Here is a 20,710-nt window from a genome sequence, read left to right as displayed (position 1 = left end):
TTACGGAAAGTGCATTTTGGCTTATAACTCCCATATACTTTGTGGCACATTCAAAAACCTTATATAGACGTGTTCAGTGAATTGTGCTGAATCTTGCGATATAGGCCATGTAGGCTATTTTTTCACCTCGATTGCCATGAGACGTTGCACACAGCATCTGTGGACTCTCCTGGCAAAAAGTTATTAAAATCATTTTGATAATTCAAACAATACTCAAGTTATTAAATAACTTCCTGTACAATTTGCTCAAAACATGAAGTCTTGCATATCTCCACATTGGTCAATCTGAATGACATGAAACTCAGATTGCTATTTCCCCATGACCTCCTGAGGCTCTGTACACAATCTTGGCTGATTACTACTAGGTGGCGCTCTTTAAATTGAAGGATTTTATATCTCCACATTGGTAGGTTAACACGAAACTTGGTACAATTATGGCCAATGCCCTCCTGACTCTATAGCGCCCCCTGGAATATTAAAGATCCAAGCCCTGCCTCCCACATGCACATACAAGAATGACATTCGGTATGCATATATATCATGATCAGACAAGTTCAAAGTTCCCATTTCACCCCCATTTTGATCCATTTCCATGTTGTGTACTTTAATGAACTCCTATAGATTGACAGATTGAACACAACAGACTTCCAATTCACTCAAGATCATCCTCAAACCTTGAACATCAAAAGTTGGGTGTCATGGTCCGATCCATTTTCATGTTTCGCCATGAAGCATGAAGTCCTTATAACTTCAACATACAATTTCCCATGTACACCAAATTCATCACACATGTATAGAATAGAATTACTTTAATGATCCCAGACTGGGAAATTATTTAATATTTAATATTTAGTATACAATGTCGCCCTGAATACCTCCATGCATCAATACTGTGTCATATCGATAGTGCCACCTACTGGAAAGAGGAATTCAGACAAACATCATCCTATTTACATGACATTTATAGGTTTTTTTTCTCCTTACCATACTCTACAACATGACATACAACTAAAAGGTCTGTGCACCCTCCGACAGCGCCGACGCCTGTGGACTGCGAATCAATAATCAAAACATAAATGACCACAAATTTGTTTGAGGGATTTCTCATCTGTGATCCATTTTGTATTTATGTAGATTACAGGGAGTTCTTCTGACTTCAGCGTACATTATTTAACCCCGGCAGGAGCAGGCCACCAAATCATAAAGGAACAACTTCCTCATTCCTATCTGGACCAAAAGTCACATGCTTGATAAGAGTCCAGCCCTGAACACATAGGCCAATATACAGTCATAGTCACAGCGCCACATGTTGGACACTGGAAATGGCATTTAACCCCTTCCTGCACTGTCCGAAACACAGACAATTAACAGATGCGTACACAATAATCGGGCAATGGGGCCGGGTACTCGGCACGCCCCGTCGTAGCATGCCCCAACACGCATGGACTGCGAGGGCCCGTTCATCGCTGCTTGCAGCTTTAATTTTTTTATTGTCATTGCCTAGTTATTAATTTCGGTGTGGTTTTTAAGAAAAAGATAGCAAAACACCACATTTGTAGTGATACAAAAGCGCTTGCGCTCAGTGTGACAGTGCACCTTGTGGAGGCTGGAAAACCTGTCGGACGATGGCCCATTAAGTGAACAAAGGGGTCCACTGTAAAGATAATTAGGTGTGTGGTCCTGCTGGCATGGCCCTGCTGAACAATGTGCAATGCTGAATTATGTGCAATGAACTAAACCTAACTTTAGTCCTGAATAGCAAACTAATATCGTAAGATTTTGATTCTGACGCACAGTAAACCACTCATTAATGTGTTTCGACACATGTGATTATTTTTGTATCATCGATTGTTTTTTTCGATTCACCAATTAGTCTATTTTTTTTTTTTTTTTTTTTTTTTGAGTAATTGATTCATATAACAACCAATTTGCCCAAAATAAAATTTTAAAGCTTGTCCTTTAAATTACAATTAAAAAAAAAATAACCCTCATATATATTTTACGTTTAGGTGGGGAGAAAGAGTAAACAGGACTTTTTACATATTGTGGTGGCCAGTCACATAAGCTGGCTATCAGCAGGACCTGTTATTTAGCATATCAGTACAATAGCGGGAACCCAACAGACATTTCTTTGTCTAGCGTTAAGTTATACTTTCACTTCGGTTCAGTATTGTCCACCAGTTTAAAACACACAGTAATAATTTTCCTCATTATTTTTAATCCATCAGTGAAGACAAATGATCACTAGTAGGACCAGCATGCCAGCAGTATAACAATATAGCAGCTTTGACTTTTGGCAAACTGATCAGTGGGGGTTCACTTCATGCACACGGACAATGAAGTGACACTCTGACATCTAACGGTGCCGTCTTGCTTCTGCTGCCGTCTTGAGAAATCCCCCTGGGATGCCTCGGATTTAGGTGCTCAAGCATGGTGGTAGTACTTTTTAAATCCCCGCAATGATGCATGTTACGTAAATCAGTGTATTTACGAAATTGATTACATCGACACGTCACACTAGCCTAGTTCACTGCAGTCTGGACTGCTTACACATGCCACCAGGTGGCTGTTTGTGAGCACTTTAGCTAATGCAAAATCATCTATATAAAATAAACGTCCCCCCTCCTTTTATGGCACCTTCAGTACCACGGTTATGGCGTCCTCTGAAGGGAGAAACATCTGTAGGGCCCTGCCTGTTAAGAACGGACTTACAGTTATTGTTGCTTGCAGCTTTTCCATGAACCACTCATCAAAACTACTTCACAGTCGACACTCACTGTGCCAGATTATTGAAACGCTAACATTAAAACTCAAATTAGCTGACACCTTGTTAGAAATAACCAGCGCTGTTGTTGTTTTTCACTGCCAGCTTCAGTCTGCAGAGCCATGAAGCCTGCACAGAGTGGTGTCAACTGTCTATTCAAAATTTATTAAAATGAGATGTGTTGCACGTTGAGATAGCACCACATTCAACACTGGGCATCTTTCAGTCCTCAACAAACCTGCCAAGTGTGAAGTAGATCAGTTGAACACTTCTCGAGATGGACAGAGATACCAACCGGTTGAGGCAGATGGCCGCCCACCATTGTGTCCGCTTCTGCTCCGAGGTTTCTGCCTGTTAAAAGGCAATTTTTCTTGATAAATTAAAAGTAAAAAACAGAAAAACAGAAGACGTACATAAAACCAAATTAAAATTCTGTCATCCTTCATTTCAAAAGTTTGTAACTCAGCTCTGATCACTGTGACTGACTGTGTCTTCTGACAGTAATGTGTGTAACAGAGTGATTTGGATCTGCAGAGACATGTTTTTTTATCATGGTTCATGGACTGATGCCTCTGTGTGATATCTTCTGGTGGACTGATCTGGTGTTCCTTAATGACTTGTCTGTGCTCGACTGCACCTCAGAACGGCTTTTTCTGCTATGCATTAAAGCTTGCTATCCTTCTGTCCATCAGAGTGCGGGATAGACTCCCCATTATACACCTCTGCAGTGTTTCTCACACATTCATTTATTTGTGGCGGTCCGCCACAATATCAACATTGGCCACCACATATGGGATTTCTATTTTTGGGCTGTGCATCCCGTTCTTACTCACTCAAGACAGCACCCGCCAGTTAATAGCATGATGTTACATACTCTGACACAGTGGATACCAGTGTGGTTTTCAATCCACCAGTAGCTACAACAAACGAAGAGGATAGGGGGACTATTTAACGCAGTTGGCTAGACCGTACCTTCCTCTGCAAAGAAGACAACTGGCCTAATCGTCGAGATCAAGCCCCTACAAAGAGCACCAGGCCTTGAAGAATGTTTTTTGTCATGGCCAAGCAATGCAATTACATCCTAATGATGCACTGGAGACTTTTTCCTAAAAGCTAACGTTGTGATAGACACATTTACAGGACTATAGATGCGTCTGAACAATGGTAATACAAGCCTCACAACCCCACGAAATGACTCGTTTTACTGTTGAAATTTGAGGAATTTGGTCTAATAAAATTTGGAGAGTCTATGAGAGCCGCCCAATGAAATTATTTCATCCTCACTCAAGTTACTCGGTCAGTGGAAGTCTCAAGTGCACATGCTCCCCCCAGCTGGTTAGCCACCTCCACACAATTAAAGTCTGATTCTGTCGGAAACACTGATCTGTTTCTCCTTTATGTCAGCCATGATAAAGCAAGAATTTGGAACAGAATGGATGTATGAAACACTCTTCTATAGTGATTTTACTTGCAATAATAAAAGAGTTATAGAGAAAAACAGCCAAAAGTTCCCACTTGATCATATTCTGGCATTGAAATTGCCTTTTCAAGTATAATTTGCCTCCATAAACCCATACTAACATAACAAACTAAATTGTATTAAAAAACGAAAATAAAAAAAGGATCAGAAACCCTTTTCTTTAATCTTAAATGTGTCTCAGTTTAAATAATAACTTGATATAAACCAGTTACTATACAATGTAAAGATTCAGTCATGCAGTAATAGAGAGGATTTTTCATTCAACATGTTGACATAACTAAGGCTGAAAAATAAGACCATGGAGAGCAGTCTGGACCTGGATTTTTATTTAACTGAATAAGGTAGAATATTCAGATTCAATTTGCTTAAACAAAATGGAAGTGACATATTCCGCAATATTATGGATTAATTATTGTGGACAACTGCTATTTCAGTTTGACAGCTATTCATCGTGTGTACTGTAGTGTTTTCCAAGATCTCTCTATGGTTTAAGCGCAATCAGCTCTGGATCCCCATGCTGAGTCTGGGAAGCCCACCTTGGCTTTCTGCCTGACTTGGAGTGTAGGTGGTTATCTGACTCGCCGTGTATTCACAGCCACTGCTCTCGCCTTATCAGCAGTCTGAAGCTTGCATGCTCAATCGCCTGATTTGTCAAGGGTGACTCCGAAAGATTCTGATAGGCACTCCGCAAATCACCCAGTTGATCTAAAATATCGACCAGCCACAAAAAGTCATTACACACAATAATGGTGGGCAAGACCTTGAAGATGTGACTTAATTAGGTTTCAAATGGCTTCAAAAATGCCCTCAAATCTGCTCCCCTGGAGAGTAATGCGCTCCTGGATTTTTCTCCATGATTACAGGTGTAGAAAGTAAGGCACACTGCCTCTGACAACACTGCTCCTAAGTAGAGCTGATAGAAGCAACGCCAACAGCAGAGATGTATGGTCACACAAACTCACACTGCTGCTGCTATTTAGCATGCTCGTCTGCTTCAGCCTGTATTCTCCTCACAAGAGATAATGACTGAGGCAACAAGAAGGAATGTAGAGCTGCCGGAGCTGCAAAAAAAAAAAAAGTTCTGTTAAAGCATTGATGTGTTTTCCTGATGAAATTTGGAAAGTAATTGAATGCAAATGGCTCTGCAAGCCTTGATAGAGCTGTGACAGTATTTAAATGAGTGATGTGAGTGCTCTACCTGTCATTTCTTTTAGTCACAAAACTAGACCTTCATTAACCTTTAACCTAGAACTTCACATAACATGTTGTTACTTTTATAATGAATCATTGTGACTTTTATTTTTAGATTGTTTGTTGTCAAAGCAGTCAGGATGTCTTTTGTTACTCACCATGCCACTCTGTATCTCCTCACAGAAAACCAAGATCTCCACGTATGATAAGATGTGGGAGTTCATGAGCAGCCGGAGGCACTCAGTGATGGTGAAGAACATTGAAGAAGGCATTCACCGTGTGCTCACCTCAGACTACGCATTCCTCATGGAGTCCACAACTATCGAGTTTGTCACACAGCGCAACTGCAACCTCACCCAAATTGGAGGCCTCATTGATTCTAAAGCCTACGGGGTTGGCACACCGATGGGTATGTCAACAATAACACACTGGCTGAGGGAAAACATAACTTGTATGCCTGTAAGATAGATAACATACGCATTTTGGTCGGTTATGGAAATATACATTCCTGAATTTGTGTTATTCCCTCAAAAATATTGTAAATATTCAAATTATGCATTTGAATTTCATCTTCCAGAGTACACAGTGCCCCTTTAAAATGACAGTTTTAGCAGCAGAGTGTTACAGTGAGAGGGTCTGTAGAAGGCAATGACAGAATGGAGCTGTTTTCTTGTGCATCCACTTGGTTGTTTATCCACTTCCACTGAGGCATGCTGGGTGTGCACAATCATACCATGAGTTTACAGTGCATATGCCATGTGTTGTCATTACTTTTTGCTTAGGGTAATGCCACTAGCTTTAAACTTTAAAGTGTGTTTACAGGTCTTGTGGAGTACTACTGCATATGTAAACATGCAGTATAAAGCCTTTTATGGCTTCAGAGGAAGCTAATCTGATAAAGTGCATCCAGTGATGTCACTCAGTGGCTAAATTATATCATGGATAAATTAGGCACCAGATTTTAAAAAAGAAGAATGCGTGAAATAAAAAATAAAAAAAGATCATTTGTTCTGTTAGACTATTTGACAGCTTTTCAAAACCTGGTGCCTACATTACCTGCAATGCAGCTTAGCGAGTAGTCCTTTTCACAAATAGACACTGCAGTGGCGGTTCGCCGCTTCTCCAACATTGTTTGTTCACACAGAGCCAAGCAGCTCCGGCGTAAAGACGAACCAGTGTTCAAATCACACAGCAAGCTGCCGCTGTGGATCCTAAAGAGGTGGGACGGTACAACGTCATGATGATGACGTCTGTGTGGTTTGTCAAAGTGTTTCCCTCGATGTCCTCCCGTTAATCCAAACATGAATCCGCTGACTGTTTATAATTATATGGATGCTGTTATAATGTGTAGTGATTGAAATCCTGACCCACCAAACATCCTGGAAAGTGACAAAGTTAAGTTTTTTGCTCTAATTTGCATATTTACATAATCAGGAGTGATGCTGTTTTACTGAAGTCTCGGTCAGAAGGCTGACCGCCTCAGTGATTTTTTTTTTTGCCTCTGCTGCGACTCTCAGTGTGTTTACATGCACAGCTTAGTCAGATTATAGCCATAGTTCGACTATGCTACTCAACCAGACAACTGCAATTATCCGAGTATACATGCAGGTGAGAAAATCGGATTATTGGGCTGAAGCATGTCATACCCCAGTACGCTAGGTGGTGCTGTGCCCATTTCAACTAGTGGTAACAGAGCCACCTCCGGCTGACCTCTTTAAGTCACCAGCTGCCTTGGCATTCATGAAAGATGGCGTACGAAGAGCGAGACGAAGCTACATCTTTGTACACTTCGTATATGGTGTACATGATAATTTCACTAACTAGGGGCACAATGGCGCTGTTTCTTGCGGTGATTTCGGAGGAAAGACGCAGCCGCCGCCATCCGTCTACTTCCGGCTCACGGCCCCGGGGAAAATATCTCGCGCCTGCGCAGAACGCAAAATCCGATCCGATCTGATGGAACGTCTACATGCAGGAGTAATGCAACTATCAATCGAATAATCTGGGTGCTTTAATTCGACTATGAGAAATCCGATCCGGTCCGATTTTAGTCAGACTAAGGTGTATACATGCATCTTAAAGATCCCTTCATTGTCAGACTAACCACGTAATTCGGTCTGATTCTACATCTGCAAGTATATTAGAGCCGCAGCTAAAATTTCACCCCTCGCTGCATCTGAAACTTTCACACAGAGGAGGATGCGGAGAATTGGAGTAGGATCCCCGCACTCAAAGGGCAGTGTGAATGGGGCTAATCAGTGACATTAATCAAGGCAGTTTATCGGATTATGCAGCTTCCTCTGTGCAAAGACCTGTGCAAATTAAAAAGGTTATTTTAGAAAGAAAATCTCAATTTAATCCAAATAATATCTGTTTAATAATTCATTAGTTTCCATGGAAGTGTAGCAATTGAACATATTTCACAAATTACAGACCCATAAACTAGAGTCACCATTGTATCAAAAGTATGTAAAAAGTTAATGATGTTTTGGATCATGTTGAAGAAGGTAGAAACAGGTAGTGTTCTGACGTTGCAGTGGAAAGTAAAGGTGTGAAGGTCAGAGCTTGATGGTGTTGATTTCTGTGTTTACTTCGATTTGGTTTCCAAATCTGAACAAGGCGTTTGACATACTTCAATTTTTCAAAAGTAATCTTATTTCTCTCTGAATATGATTTCACAGTATTTTATGAGTGACATGGTGATGATAATCCGCCCTGGTAAAGTTGTCTCCAAATGTAACCAGTAGTAGATCATAAGGTGGAACAAAAATATGATTCTACCTTCATATAATAATGCAGGTCATGAACATTTCTTTAAAATGTTGTAAGCTTCAGGCTGTGTAAAGTGTATCCTGCTGCAATTAAATCCCTGAGGGTAACCCATGTGGAGGACTACTTAGCGGGGAAAATCCGGCGGCTATCTCCAGCAGGCAGAGTGTAACAGTATAACATAAATAGAGGGATGAATAGGGAGGGTGGCACATCACACGTTGTGTGTGTGGAGGTGCAACATTTGATTATGGGGCTCAGCAGCAGATTGTCATAATCCTGTTACAAAATGCAGTGAGAAGAAAAACTCTGGTTAAGTACCAGCAGAATTACAGCTGGCAGACAATTTAACTTGATGACCTCGTGCAAAGGGCTGATCTTAATCATATTCATTCAAAGAGAGGAGTTTTTAAGATTGAACTACAGTGTTTATGCCTCATGCAAACAGGGCTGTCTCACTGAGCCAGTCTGATAAACCTGAACTGATTCGCTGAAAGACAAATCCTGTTATTTAAGGATGCTTCTGGTTTATTCAATATCATATTTATTCAATAGGGCGGCAATAGCTAAGTCCGTAGGGACTTGGCTTGGGGTCTTCAAAGTCGTCGGTTCAAGTCCCACTTGGACCAAAAAAGTATGATGTGGACTAGTAGTTGGAGAATGCTAGTTCACATCCTGGGCATTGCACTGACTCCTAACACTGCTTGTTGGGCACCATAGCATGTGTGGCAGCCCCTTCACTCCTCTACACTGCGTGTGTGTGTGCACCTGTGTGTGTAATGTGAGTGGAAAAAAGAATTTCCCCTTGAGGGATTACAAATAGTATATATATATAAAAAAATATTACATAAAATAAATATCTACATCAAACATAGTAAATACTTAAATATATATAGAATATGGTATCAAAGACAGACTAATAATGTTGTTGCAGATTAATAGTATTGAACAGTTCACCCAAAATTAATTACGTTATTATCTTATTATATTGCAGCATTCTCCTAAATAACTGTCGTAGATGGGTAAAACAACTGACAGAAAACGAAAAATGGCTCCCTACAGCTCATCTGACAAATCAAATTAATTTTGGATTTAATTTTTTTTGGTGAACGTTTCGTTTAATTTGATAGCATTTTGTCAGACTGTCAAAAGAGAACTATACTGGATCCCACTAAGGGCATAGTATATTTTCAATATTATATATTCAAGGTTCAAGGTTCAACGATTCAGGATAATTGAATAGGGTTGAGTCAAAATATTTGGCATGAAGGAATATCATACATCAAGCTCCGCACAGACAATACTTTTTATTGTACCCCCTACCGTACAATATGTTTTTTTGCATATTAAGTTGCATACTAAGTATACAATGATGTGTATACACATACCTTATCTTGTATACAATAATAAGCTAGTAAAATAATATTAAGAGATTTCTACATTCATGTTCTAAATTTAAACTGCAGTGCACTGCAGAGAAGATAACACACATTGGCAGTTTAACACCCTCAATCTCCCTGAAGGTCAATACATACTTGAAATAAGTCTCAGAATATTTCCTGGTCTTTTGTCATTTGCACTTACCTGCAGCTGCAAAGTTAGCACCAGTTGTGGCATGGCTAATGTGAGGCATGTTAGCCTCCCCCTCTGCAGCTTCTGCAGAGGTACCTGGGGTGGAGGGTGTGTCTTGCTTGATAAGTTGCGAAACGAAATACACAAAAATATCCGTACACCTGTGGTAATAACACAGGTAACTGGCCAACAGAATGCAACCGAAATGAATCCTAAAAAACAGAAATAGCTTAGTATTTGTTCACTTCTGGTTCCCTCAAAGTCAAAGCTTTTTATTCAGATGTCTCTAATAAGGTCCATTATCATCTATCATTTGAATTATGAAGTGTTAACATGTCTTTATAAAGGCTGATGCTAACAAGGTGCTAAATGAGACTATGGAGACTTTACCGTCCAGTTCTAACAGCGTTGTGTGCAGTAGTCAATAGATGCGTTATCTTAAAGCTGCATTGTGAAAACACTATTCTTGTAGATTACAAGAAACATGTAAGGCACTGCAGATAGATACATGTTTTGTTTAAGTAATGTTTATGTATTGAACAGATGCAGCTTTTTTTGTAGACTGTTGTAGTCGGATTATTGGAAGGGTATTGTGAGTAAAAGCGGAATTTAAATGATGAAAAAGTAGCTATGTGCAGTAATATAGATCACTGAGGATGCCATACACTGAGGCGCATGGAGAATCACTGGCAGCTGAATCTTAATAGTATCGAATTATGAAGCCATGAAGATTCGCACCATGTTCAGTCAGCCATTTTCTTTCTCCTCCTCAACCTCCCATCACAGGTTTGATTTTAAATTTCAAATAAAGGGTTGATTAAAAAGGTCTAAAAAACCTCTATTACATCATCACTCTTTAGGTTTAACCAATCAATGGGTAGCCTATCATTTATGTTGTGTGAATTATATGTATATGGTTTTTTTTGGTGTTGTTTTTTTTTTTTTACAAATGTACGTTTGCTGATATATGGTATTGTTTTCATCTAAATGTGTATTTCAAAAATATGAAAATGACCCCCACCCACAGCCCCATGGTAACTCTAAAGATCCCCAGCAGGTTGCGGAGCCCCCCTTGACACAAAAATTACTACATAAAAATAAAATTTAAAAAAATCTGTAATCTGCAACTCTAACATACACCCTCAAAAAGCTTACTCAATGGAGGATAGATGATATCAAACAGCTCCGTCCTCCTGACAAATCAGGAAGATGTCCTCTGGGACTGTGAATGTTGGCAAGGTCATTTGCTGCTGTTTGTGTATGCTCTGCTGGTCAGCCACAGAAGGTAATTTGAGTGACTGTTTTGCTGTGTGTGAAAACAGTGGAGGTAGACTATATTTGCTTTGGGTGATTGCATTTCCTGACTGATGTGCTCCTTCTGATGGTTTGCTACAGTATATGCGTGCTTGTGTGTGAGTGTGTGTATGTGTTTGCCTGCTTGCTTTAGTGTGTCTGCATGCATGCCTAGGCGACTGTATTCTTGACTATAACATAAAGTGCACATTGCACATATTTTACTGTGAATGTGTACATATCAGTATATGCATTTATTCATATTGTGTGTGTGTGTGTGTGTGTGTGTGTGTGTGTGTCACTGAAAGAAATAAAAAAAGCTAAACAGTGTGAACAGAAAAAAAGGGAGCGTGAGTGCTGGCCTGTGGCAGCTTGTCCATACTGAAGAAAGGAGGGGTGTTAGCATCATTACTCCCTGGTGGCCCATTCACATGCAGTCAGAACAAGGTATTTAAATTGCTAATCCTACCCTTTTAGTACCCTTTTACCATATGCAGCCTGTATTCCCATGTAGCTGAGCCATTTAGCATATATCTCATTGACTTGAATGGAGAGTAGGTGTCGGCCTGCATTAGTACTTGGGCCCTGATAGAGCCACAGCACTCAGCGCTTGTCCCCTTGGCAGCTCCCTCTGCTCAGTAATGGACAGACTTAGTTCACCTCCCAGCTGTTAGTCATCGCTAATGGTGTGTTAACTACATGAAACCTCCACTGGCAAATACTGTTGATTCTCAGGGCAACATTTAAGCAACTGAAGAGCTGTTGGAGAACAAAGGTGGATTCCACGTGTCTGTCCAGGGAAGTTGCCACAGAATTTTAGGAATACAGAAACTTTACTGAACATGTGGAGCTAGCAGGGTTTGCATTATTTCATTAGCATTCATTTAAGGCTTCATGGCCACACACTGAAGTTTCCTTACATTTACATTTACATTTAGGGCATTTAGCAGACACTTTTGTCCAAAGCGACTTACAATAAGTACACACAAGAGAGAAACCGTGACATATCACTGTCGATGGAGTAAAAGACACTTAACCACAATTCCCCCTAATAATGGGGCCAGTGCTTTGCATAGTAACTTGCAGCAATTAAATGGGTGTTAGAACAATTGTGCAAAAGTGTCAATGAGAGGTATATTGTAAGTTGCTTTATATATGCAGTCCATTTACCTCCATTTCAACTGGTAGTCTTAATGTAGCTGATGTAACAGTTTTTTTTTTTTTTTTTTTTTTTTAAATATTGTCTAGCAACAACTTGACATTTTAAGAAGGAATATTGTGCAGCCAAAAGTTAAGCTTTTTGACCTCTCTTTTATACTTAGCCGGCAAACAGGAGGCAAATTGATTTTATTTATAGACATTAGATTTCTACATGCAGTATTTGTCCACACTGATTAAACTCTGTTCAACTTTGGTTTATATAAATGAACTTACTTTAGCAACTTTACTAAGCAGAGATTAGTTTTTAATGGTGCAACATAGCTCTGCTTAATTTTAATTCTGGATTGATTCATTTTAAACTTAGTTTTACATTTTGGTGGTGTTTTGCCTCTTTATGTTTCTTCAATTGCACCTAAAATGCAAACGAGAGCTTGCAGAATGGACTTTTAGTTCCTGAGTTGAGACATACAAAAGACAAAATACAAGGTCCATTTATGTTTCAATATTAACACCAAGTCACATACAACTACTATAGTACAACTGTACCATGTCTGATGTTGTCCTTTTACTGAGCTTTAATTGAAACAAGACTTATTCCTTTGTTAATTACCCAGTAAAAACTATTTCAGTTTGTCTTTTCATTTCCACTGAAGTTGCCAGGAGGTTTGTTGATATTTTTTTTTATTTCATTCTGTCTGACAGTGCATGTTTTGGATCAGTGAAGTGTTTTCAGTCAGAGAAAACTGTGTCGAAGCACTGAGCATAACAAGCAGATAGACAGTGAGAAGGTTATTATGTTCGCCTTACGTGGAAATGCTTGGACATCAATGGCCCCACAACTGTGAAAGATCAAGTGATGTGCAGCATATATTAAACAGCTGATGGCAAGCAACCTATGGAAGTGCAACTTCAGTGCTCTGTTAGTGCCAAGCTTCATATTTACACAAAAATAAATATTCAAATCCAAGACTCCATGTTTACTGTGTCAGCACCATTCCACCAGCTGGTAATATTCTTCTTGTACAGTGTATTGTTTTATTTTGTTTTTATACAGAAAGCGTTGTCAGTATGTAAGACATCTTTGGAAACTTTTGGAGTTCACATCTTTATATCTATGTAACACAAATGCAACAGAATGCAAAATATAAGATTTGTGATTCTGGTTAATCTGTCTGTCTCTCTGTCTGTCTTCATGTAAGACTTGGGGGAGATTATAAGTCAATTATAACAAGCAGCAGTATTGCGAAACTGAGACATGTACTCTTGTGTTCCCTTATGGGATTTAAGCATTTGGCATCATATCATATTTAATCATTTATCTGAGAGGGCAACATAAAAAAAACATTTTTTTTTTCTTCTCCATATTGTGGTGCTAAAATGAGAAAGTGATATCAAGCTTTCCCTGATTATAACTGAACAAAAACAAAATAGCTGAAATGGAAATATATTCCCTTTCATCATGGCAGTTTCAATCTCTTGCACCTGCCCTGGCGACGGTACAGTGGCTGTCCGCTGTGAACCAGGCACGGCAATGTCCGCCCTCCACACTCTCACAGTGTGATGATTAGATTCCTTCTTTTTCTCTTGAGGCGTTTTTTTTTGGCTGTTTTTCTTTATTGATGCTCTCAAAGCTGGTAAGCTATGTTTAAAATGGGGTCTTACCAACCAAGGACTTGCATGGATTCACCCTTTAGTTTTTCTTTGGTGATCATTTGCTATGTTTATGCATTTGACTATGTGTAAGTTATTCCAATAGGTTATCAGAGGCAGTCACTGCAAGTTCTACTATCACAGGTTTTATCTTCTCATTTCATACAGGCAGCTGGTGCAGCCACCATCTCCCCCTCTGCCCTGACTGTAGTCTCAGGAGGCTCTGCATTATTCCTCATCCTTTCATTCTCTTTGCCTCTCTCCCTGATGACTATCAGTCTTCATTTAGCTTCATTAGGCTGCATTAATCAAACAGGGTAAGGGGGAAGTGTCTGTGCTGCTTGTCAGCAGGCTGCTGTCCTTCACGTCGTTGCTCGCTCTGCCTGCCGGGCTGTTCAGCTTTGCCTCATCAACAGGAAGCGTCCGGAATGCATTTCTTTTTGGATAGAAGATCTCCAACAGAGTGACTTATGGCAGCTTACCCCCAACCAACCCCCAACCCTTAACCCCCCACCACTTTCACCACCTCCAGAGCACACTCTGGGTTGTGTGAGATAGAGAAAGAATATCAGATAGAGAGCTCGCACAACATAAATATGCTTTAGTGACATCTATTCTTCGGAAAGGCCCTTCATTGAAATACATTTACCACAATTTATACCAGCCCAGAGTGAATGTTTTGGTAACATATCTTTCTGGTGTTAAAGCCTTCAGGAATGATGGATAGCAAAGATGATTGCTTGGTTAAAATATTCAGAGTATGCCTTCTTTAAAAATAATCAAATAATTGGTTTCAACATTAAAGCCCAAGAAAAGACACATTTAAAGAACTAGTAGAGCTAAAGCATGAGAAAATCAGTTATTCTATCACAGCAATATTTACCACAGAGAAACAAGATGGGTTGAATTGCCAAATTAAGTGCAACTGTATTAATGTGTATTTATGTTTATATATATACACATATATATATATATATATATATATATATATATATATATATATATATATATATATATATATATATATATATATATATACAGAGTTGTATGTTTGCATATGTACACATTTACAATTATCTCTCCTGTCTTTTCTGATGTGTTAATGAAAAAGCTCATTCGGCGTTATTTGACAAGGATCTAGCAGGAGCTTTTAGTCAGCATTTTTAGCTGAACGAGACCACCATTTAGAACCTCACGTGGCAGTTGCAAATTATTTTCTCTTTTTGTGGCTTGTTTGAGTACAAACGTACAGCAGCGTGCTTTGCCTGAAATTATTCTCAGTTGTCATGTCATGAATCGTGAAGAAATTGAAGGATGGCTTGTAAACCATAATTCATCTTGTAGAGTTTTAGAGGTAGGAAGAAACTCAAATCAAAAGCAGCTGCTTGGTATATTTATAACACTGAATCCATTGTATCATATTCCCTAGAATATAATCATTTTAAACACTTACACAGATTTATTTGCTGGTCTTTGTGTTTGTTTCTGGTATGAACATGAAAACAAATCTCTCGATGTATTAAAAAACAGCTGAATTGTTCTTGGTGGGCCAAAAATACTCGTGTTGAGAGTTTCGGGCATTGCAGCACATTTGCATTTTCTAGTTTTTTCTCCTCATTGAGAGACAATGCTTGAGGGATTTTTGTGCTGTTACCCTCCTTTGATGTTGCAGATTAGATATATGTGTCTTATTCTGGATTCAGCATGGTGTGTTTCACTCTCTGCTCCCTGAATTGAAAGATATTAAGTGCCTTTTTTATGGCACATATACAGAGACCTGATTTTCAGCTAACAAATTAGCATGTTATGTTTAGCAATGACAACGGTGATTTAATTGATGTCACTTCCAGTAAACTTCACCTTGTTTATTAACAGAGCAATGTGGCAGCAGCATTTTTATATTTTCACACATTGCCTGAGTATCCTAATTGAGTTTTTTTTTCTTCCTTGTATGATCACACCTACTCGTGATTATTTATTGTGAACAGTCTACAAGGGTTAGGAGTACAAGGGTTTTAATAATCAGTGAAATCAATTCCGACCAGTAACAACTGCTTTTAGACACCTACATTTGTGTTTGAGTTTATCAGATGCCTCTAGACACCACCATTGTTTAAATGTCTTATGGATACATTAAAAAGTACATTTCAAAGGCCAAAATGTCTTTTGGTAATTTAAATAAAAATCGGCCTTTGGTAATAAAGACAAATTAACAGATATTCAAATGTTGTCTTGTGATAGTACATCACAAGACAACATTTGGAAAAACCATCACTTTATGCATATAAGTATTTTCCAGTAAATACACTGAATATTGCGGTAGGGCTGCAAAATGGAAAAATAGAAACTAGAAATTCAAGGAGACACGCAGCCCTGTCTACATCAGTGGAGCTGAGGTGGAGCAGGTGAACAGTTTGGGGTTCATGGGAATCAGCCTTACAGATGACCTATATATACCATAAAGTTGCACTTTAAACAAAGCTCAGAAATTGACTGTATTTCTTACGTAAATGTAAGAAGACTAAATTCCATGGCAAAGCTCTTGTTAACTTTTACAGAAGAGCAATAGCAAGCATCCTGACTGGAAACATAATAAACCAACATTTTAATGTAAAATATCTTTTTTTCAAGATACCAAGATGCTTACATGATAAAGGAGGGAGACTTGGGATGAACAGAAGGATTATTAATTTAAGGTGGATGTACTGTAGTTAAGTACTTTGGATGACGTACCAATTAGAATGTGTCAAGCATGCTTTATTTTAAAATATGTATGTTTAAATAGCTGTTAAGGCATCTTGCCCTGGACCAAAGAGTGTGACTGATCATATTATGTGACACTGCTCTGACCTCTGGACCAGTCAATTTTGAGCATCTGTAACTGAGTATGGAGGCCTGTGGTGTCTGTGTAGCCTTGAAGTGTTACAGCAGAGGCCAGGTTTGTAATGCCATCTGGTTCTCTCTCTCGACTGGTGTGCAGTATTTTTTACAATTCTGACAAAATCTAATTTACAAAGGACACATTGTTGCTCTGTTTTCATCTCAGTGGATCAGATGACATCATATTGTTCACCCATTTTATGCTTGTGTGAATTTGGGTTATGACACTTGTCAAAAACCCAGCTGGCACAGTGCAGCACAGGTCCTGACTGTATGACACAGTGTTCATGTTCATCTAGTCCACGATATCAAGGAGCAGGTCTTTCCATTTGTTTTGACTGGGTAGAGCTGGCTCAATTTTAAGGCTGCCTGTTTCTTTGTTGTAGCGATTAATTTATCTGACACACGTTAGCTTGTTGTACCACTCCGAGGCTGAAGGGAGGTATCGTCTGTAGATGGCAGCAATACCAGAGCACGATTCACGTTTGCAATCACCATGGTGATAAATGCTTTGGAAACATGCTGGCCCGCTTGCTCTGAAAGAGAGAGTCAGATACCAAAGGCCCTTGGACAGGGATGAAGGACAAAAGACATGTTAAAGAGTGTGATCACAGCCTTATGTCTACAGCATCTCTGCCACAAGGCTGAGGCCTGCAGCTTAAACCTGCTCTCCAGTAAGGGAGCACGGCTGATCATTGTCCCTGTTTAGGGTCTTTTGGGTCCACTACATAATAGTGCTGCTAAACCTTCTCTGCATACTAACTACTAATCACAGAGATGGCTACTCGGCTGGAACTAGCCAATTGATAATTTTATATTCTCAACATGTTCTCCACCTTGTGCTCCAGGGAGAACTCATTTGAAGTGTTTGCGATAATGGGTGTTATTAGTTTTTTAAATATTCCAAGCTGCATTAACACCCTGATTGCAGTGTTTAGGGAGTACTACAGGGAGGTTTGGGGATTGGGAGGCTGGCAGGATTTATTTCTTCTTCTTCTTCTTCTAGTTATTATTATTATTATTATTATTATTATTATTGTTATTATTATTATTATTATTATTGTTCCTCTTTTACAAGGCTTCACCAGTTAACTTTAATCAGGGATGTGGACAGGTGACTGCTTGTTCAGCAGACCATGTGGGGGGCAATACCTGAGTGGAGAAAGGGAGAAGAAGACTTTGAGGACCACTTTGAGGACCATAACTTTGTGAGCAAGCCAACAGCTCAGAATGAAACATTAGCACAGATCAACCATGGCAACAGGTTTTAATTAATAGCTATGCAGGGGAAAGACTGGAAATATGAGCCCTACAGGTGTATTTTGGGTTTATTAGATTAGTGTATTGGGGCCCATGGGGACAATACATAGTAATGCTAGAACTTAGAATTAATATTATATAATGTTCACATCTACAGTACTGAAATGTAGACTGTAATTGACTGATATCATGGAAATTCAGATGTAGACTAGTTGCGGAAATGAATGTTTTCTAGAGTTAGGATTGGAACGGAGGAGGCTTTAAAATAAGAGCATGACATATATAAAGCAGCAGCAGACAATGATTCATGATACAAATGAAAACTATTCAATCAATTCAATTTAATGAATGAGTAAAACACTCACACATATATACATATGAATTTGTAGAATCTGATGTAATTACATTTCTAACGAGTGGCAAGTATTTGACAATGAGGCTGAAAAACAATTAGTAGCTTTTAGTCAGCTCTTCTGGTAATCAGGGTTACCAACACATTTTTTAAGTAGCATGAACACACATTTACTGTCCTCCAATAAAAGCTAATCTGTACTTTCCATTACAATACTGGATTATAAGGTTGAACTTCGCCCTTTTTTGTATGTTTGGTAATTTAGTTATTTCTATAGTTTACACTTTTTGCACAGAATTTGGTTTAATCTGTTGCTCCTATTATCTGCATTGAGAAGCACTGTGACAGCGAAGACAAAGGAGGAGGAGTTGCATACATACTTCTGTCATACATACATATGTCAGTCACAACCCAGGACAGTTAAAGGAGAACTTCGGTCGATTTAAACATGCAGCTTCATTGCTCAAGCTACGCTTGACTTGCCAGTACCGAAGACGCGAAAACATTTGGTCCAGCCATTACAGAGCTCCGTGAACGGAGACTTAGTATTGAACGCTAACAGCATGGGGTCAGAACTTTACACTGTGTTTTAAGCGTCTTAACATGCTCCACATCTCACACCAAAAGTTATGCAACATCAGCAGACACTTTAGCACACAGCACTGTAGCGTGTATGACTCAAACTGAATAAAAAAGTAGTTAAAACAGTGTACTTGTGCAAGCAGCTACTTACCTGTTTGTTGACATCTGCGTCTTCCGGTAGCTAGACCAAACTAGTATATCCACCGAGTGTGCACTTAACAGGCTTAACAGGCTATTGTAAGGCTCATGGCTCATGACAGGCTGTAACATGGACATGTACATTATGAACAGAAACACGAAAATGCTGGAATACGTTTCCGTCTCCGCCAGTGAGGGAGTAAGCGCACGCTCGACGGATTTACTAGTTTGGTCTAGCTACCGGAAGACGCGGATGTCAACAAACAGGTAAGTAGCTGCTTGCACAAACACACTGTTTTAACTACTTTTTTATTCATTTTGAGTCATACACGCTACAGTGCTGTGTGCTAAGGTGTCTGCTGATGTTGCATAACTTTTGGTGTGAGATGTGGAGCATGTTTAGAAGCCTAAAACACAGTGTAAAGTTCTGACCCCATGCTGTTAGCGTTCAATGCTAAATCTGCGTTCACGGAGCTCTGTAATGGTTTGACCAAATGTGTTCGCGTCTCCGGTACTGGCAAGTCAAGGGTAGCTTGAGCAATGAAGCTGCATGTTTAAATCGACCGAAGTTCTCCTTTAAAGCAGTGCCCATACACAGCTACCAGCTACAGTTTGTAAATTATATCGTTTTTATATAAAATTTGGTATTGGACTCACTTGTTTAGATCTGATTATTGTATGACCATTTGATTTAACTAACTGTTGTTAAATTGAGATGTTTTAGTGAAATAATTGTCATTTGAAGTACAACCACAATTCTGAAAAAAGTTGAAACACTGGCCCTCATTTATCAAACGAACGTACGGCAGAAAACCGTGCGTACAAACATTTCCACGCAAACTTCGGCATTGATCAAGTCTGACATGAGCGGAAGCTATGATCAGATCTCACGTCAGGTCTGAGCTCGTGTACGCAAATCTGTGGATTTGCGGTGCAGCACAGTCTGAAAATAATTATTAAACAAACCTCAGCTGTCATTAAGCATAAGCAGTCACACATTTAGAATAGATCAAAAAAAAAAAAATTTAATAAAAAAAAAGCCAAGTTTTTACTGACACCACTTTTTTGTAAAATAAAATATGACAACTAATTAACGGAATACCTAATAACCCCGCTGGCAAACCCTGTTACAGAGCAGGAATGCAGATTCAATAGTGCGCACACACACACACGGGTCACAGTGGAGCGCTGCTTTGGGTTGCTGAAGGGCAGGTGGCTCCGTCTCGGACCAGCAGGGGGAACGCTGCTGTATACCCCAGAGAAAGTGTGCGATATTATTTTGGCCTGTTCAGTTTTGCACAACACTGCATTAGTGAACGGAGTGCCTTTGATGTGCCGGCGCTGCCAGGATGCCAATCTCCATCTCAGAAAAGTTTATTTTCTTGCCAGTGTTTCTTCTCTCCATGTTTGACTTCAGTGGGCGAGGCCTCCGAACCAGATATATTTAAGGGCCTAACATGTTAATGACGATCGAATTCAGCCCCCGCATTTATCAAGACCCGATCATTCGTACGCTGGGATTGGTCAGATACGAATGTTTCATAAATAACACCTGTGTCCTGTCGTAAGACCAATTCTGCACTCAGATCTGCACCCGTTTTCATGCAAGATTGATAAA

The 20,710-nt window shown here is 39.4% G+C and overlaps 1 protein-coding gene across 3 annotated transcripts in view; it reads left to right on the top strand.

The window, feature by feature from the left end:
* Window positions 1-20,710, top strand: part of grik2 (glutamate receptor, ionotropic, kainate 2) — a 327,295-nt gene that overhangs the window by 278,044 nt on the left and 28,541 nt on the right. For all 3 annotated transcript variants that reach the window (XM_030394698.1, XM_030394701.1, XM_030394700.1), the window contains one exon: window positions 5,619-5,844. In XM_030394698.1, coding sequence (XP_030250558.1) covers window positions 5,619-5,844 — 226 coding nt within the window. The remainder of the gene's footprint in view (window positions 1-5,618; window positions 5,845-20,710) is intronic.

The sequence above is a fragment of the Sparus aurata genome, chromosome 17 (assembly GCF_900880675.1).
Source record: "Sparus aurata chromosome 17, fSpaAur1.1, whole genome shotgun sequence".
Classification (NCBI taxonomy): Eukaryota; Metazoa; Chordata; class Actinopteri; order Spariformes; family Sparidae; genus Sparus; species Sparus aurata.
The sequence above is the reverse complement of the archived record's forward strand: the minus strand, read 5'-3'. Positions and strand labels throughout refer to the sequence as shown.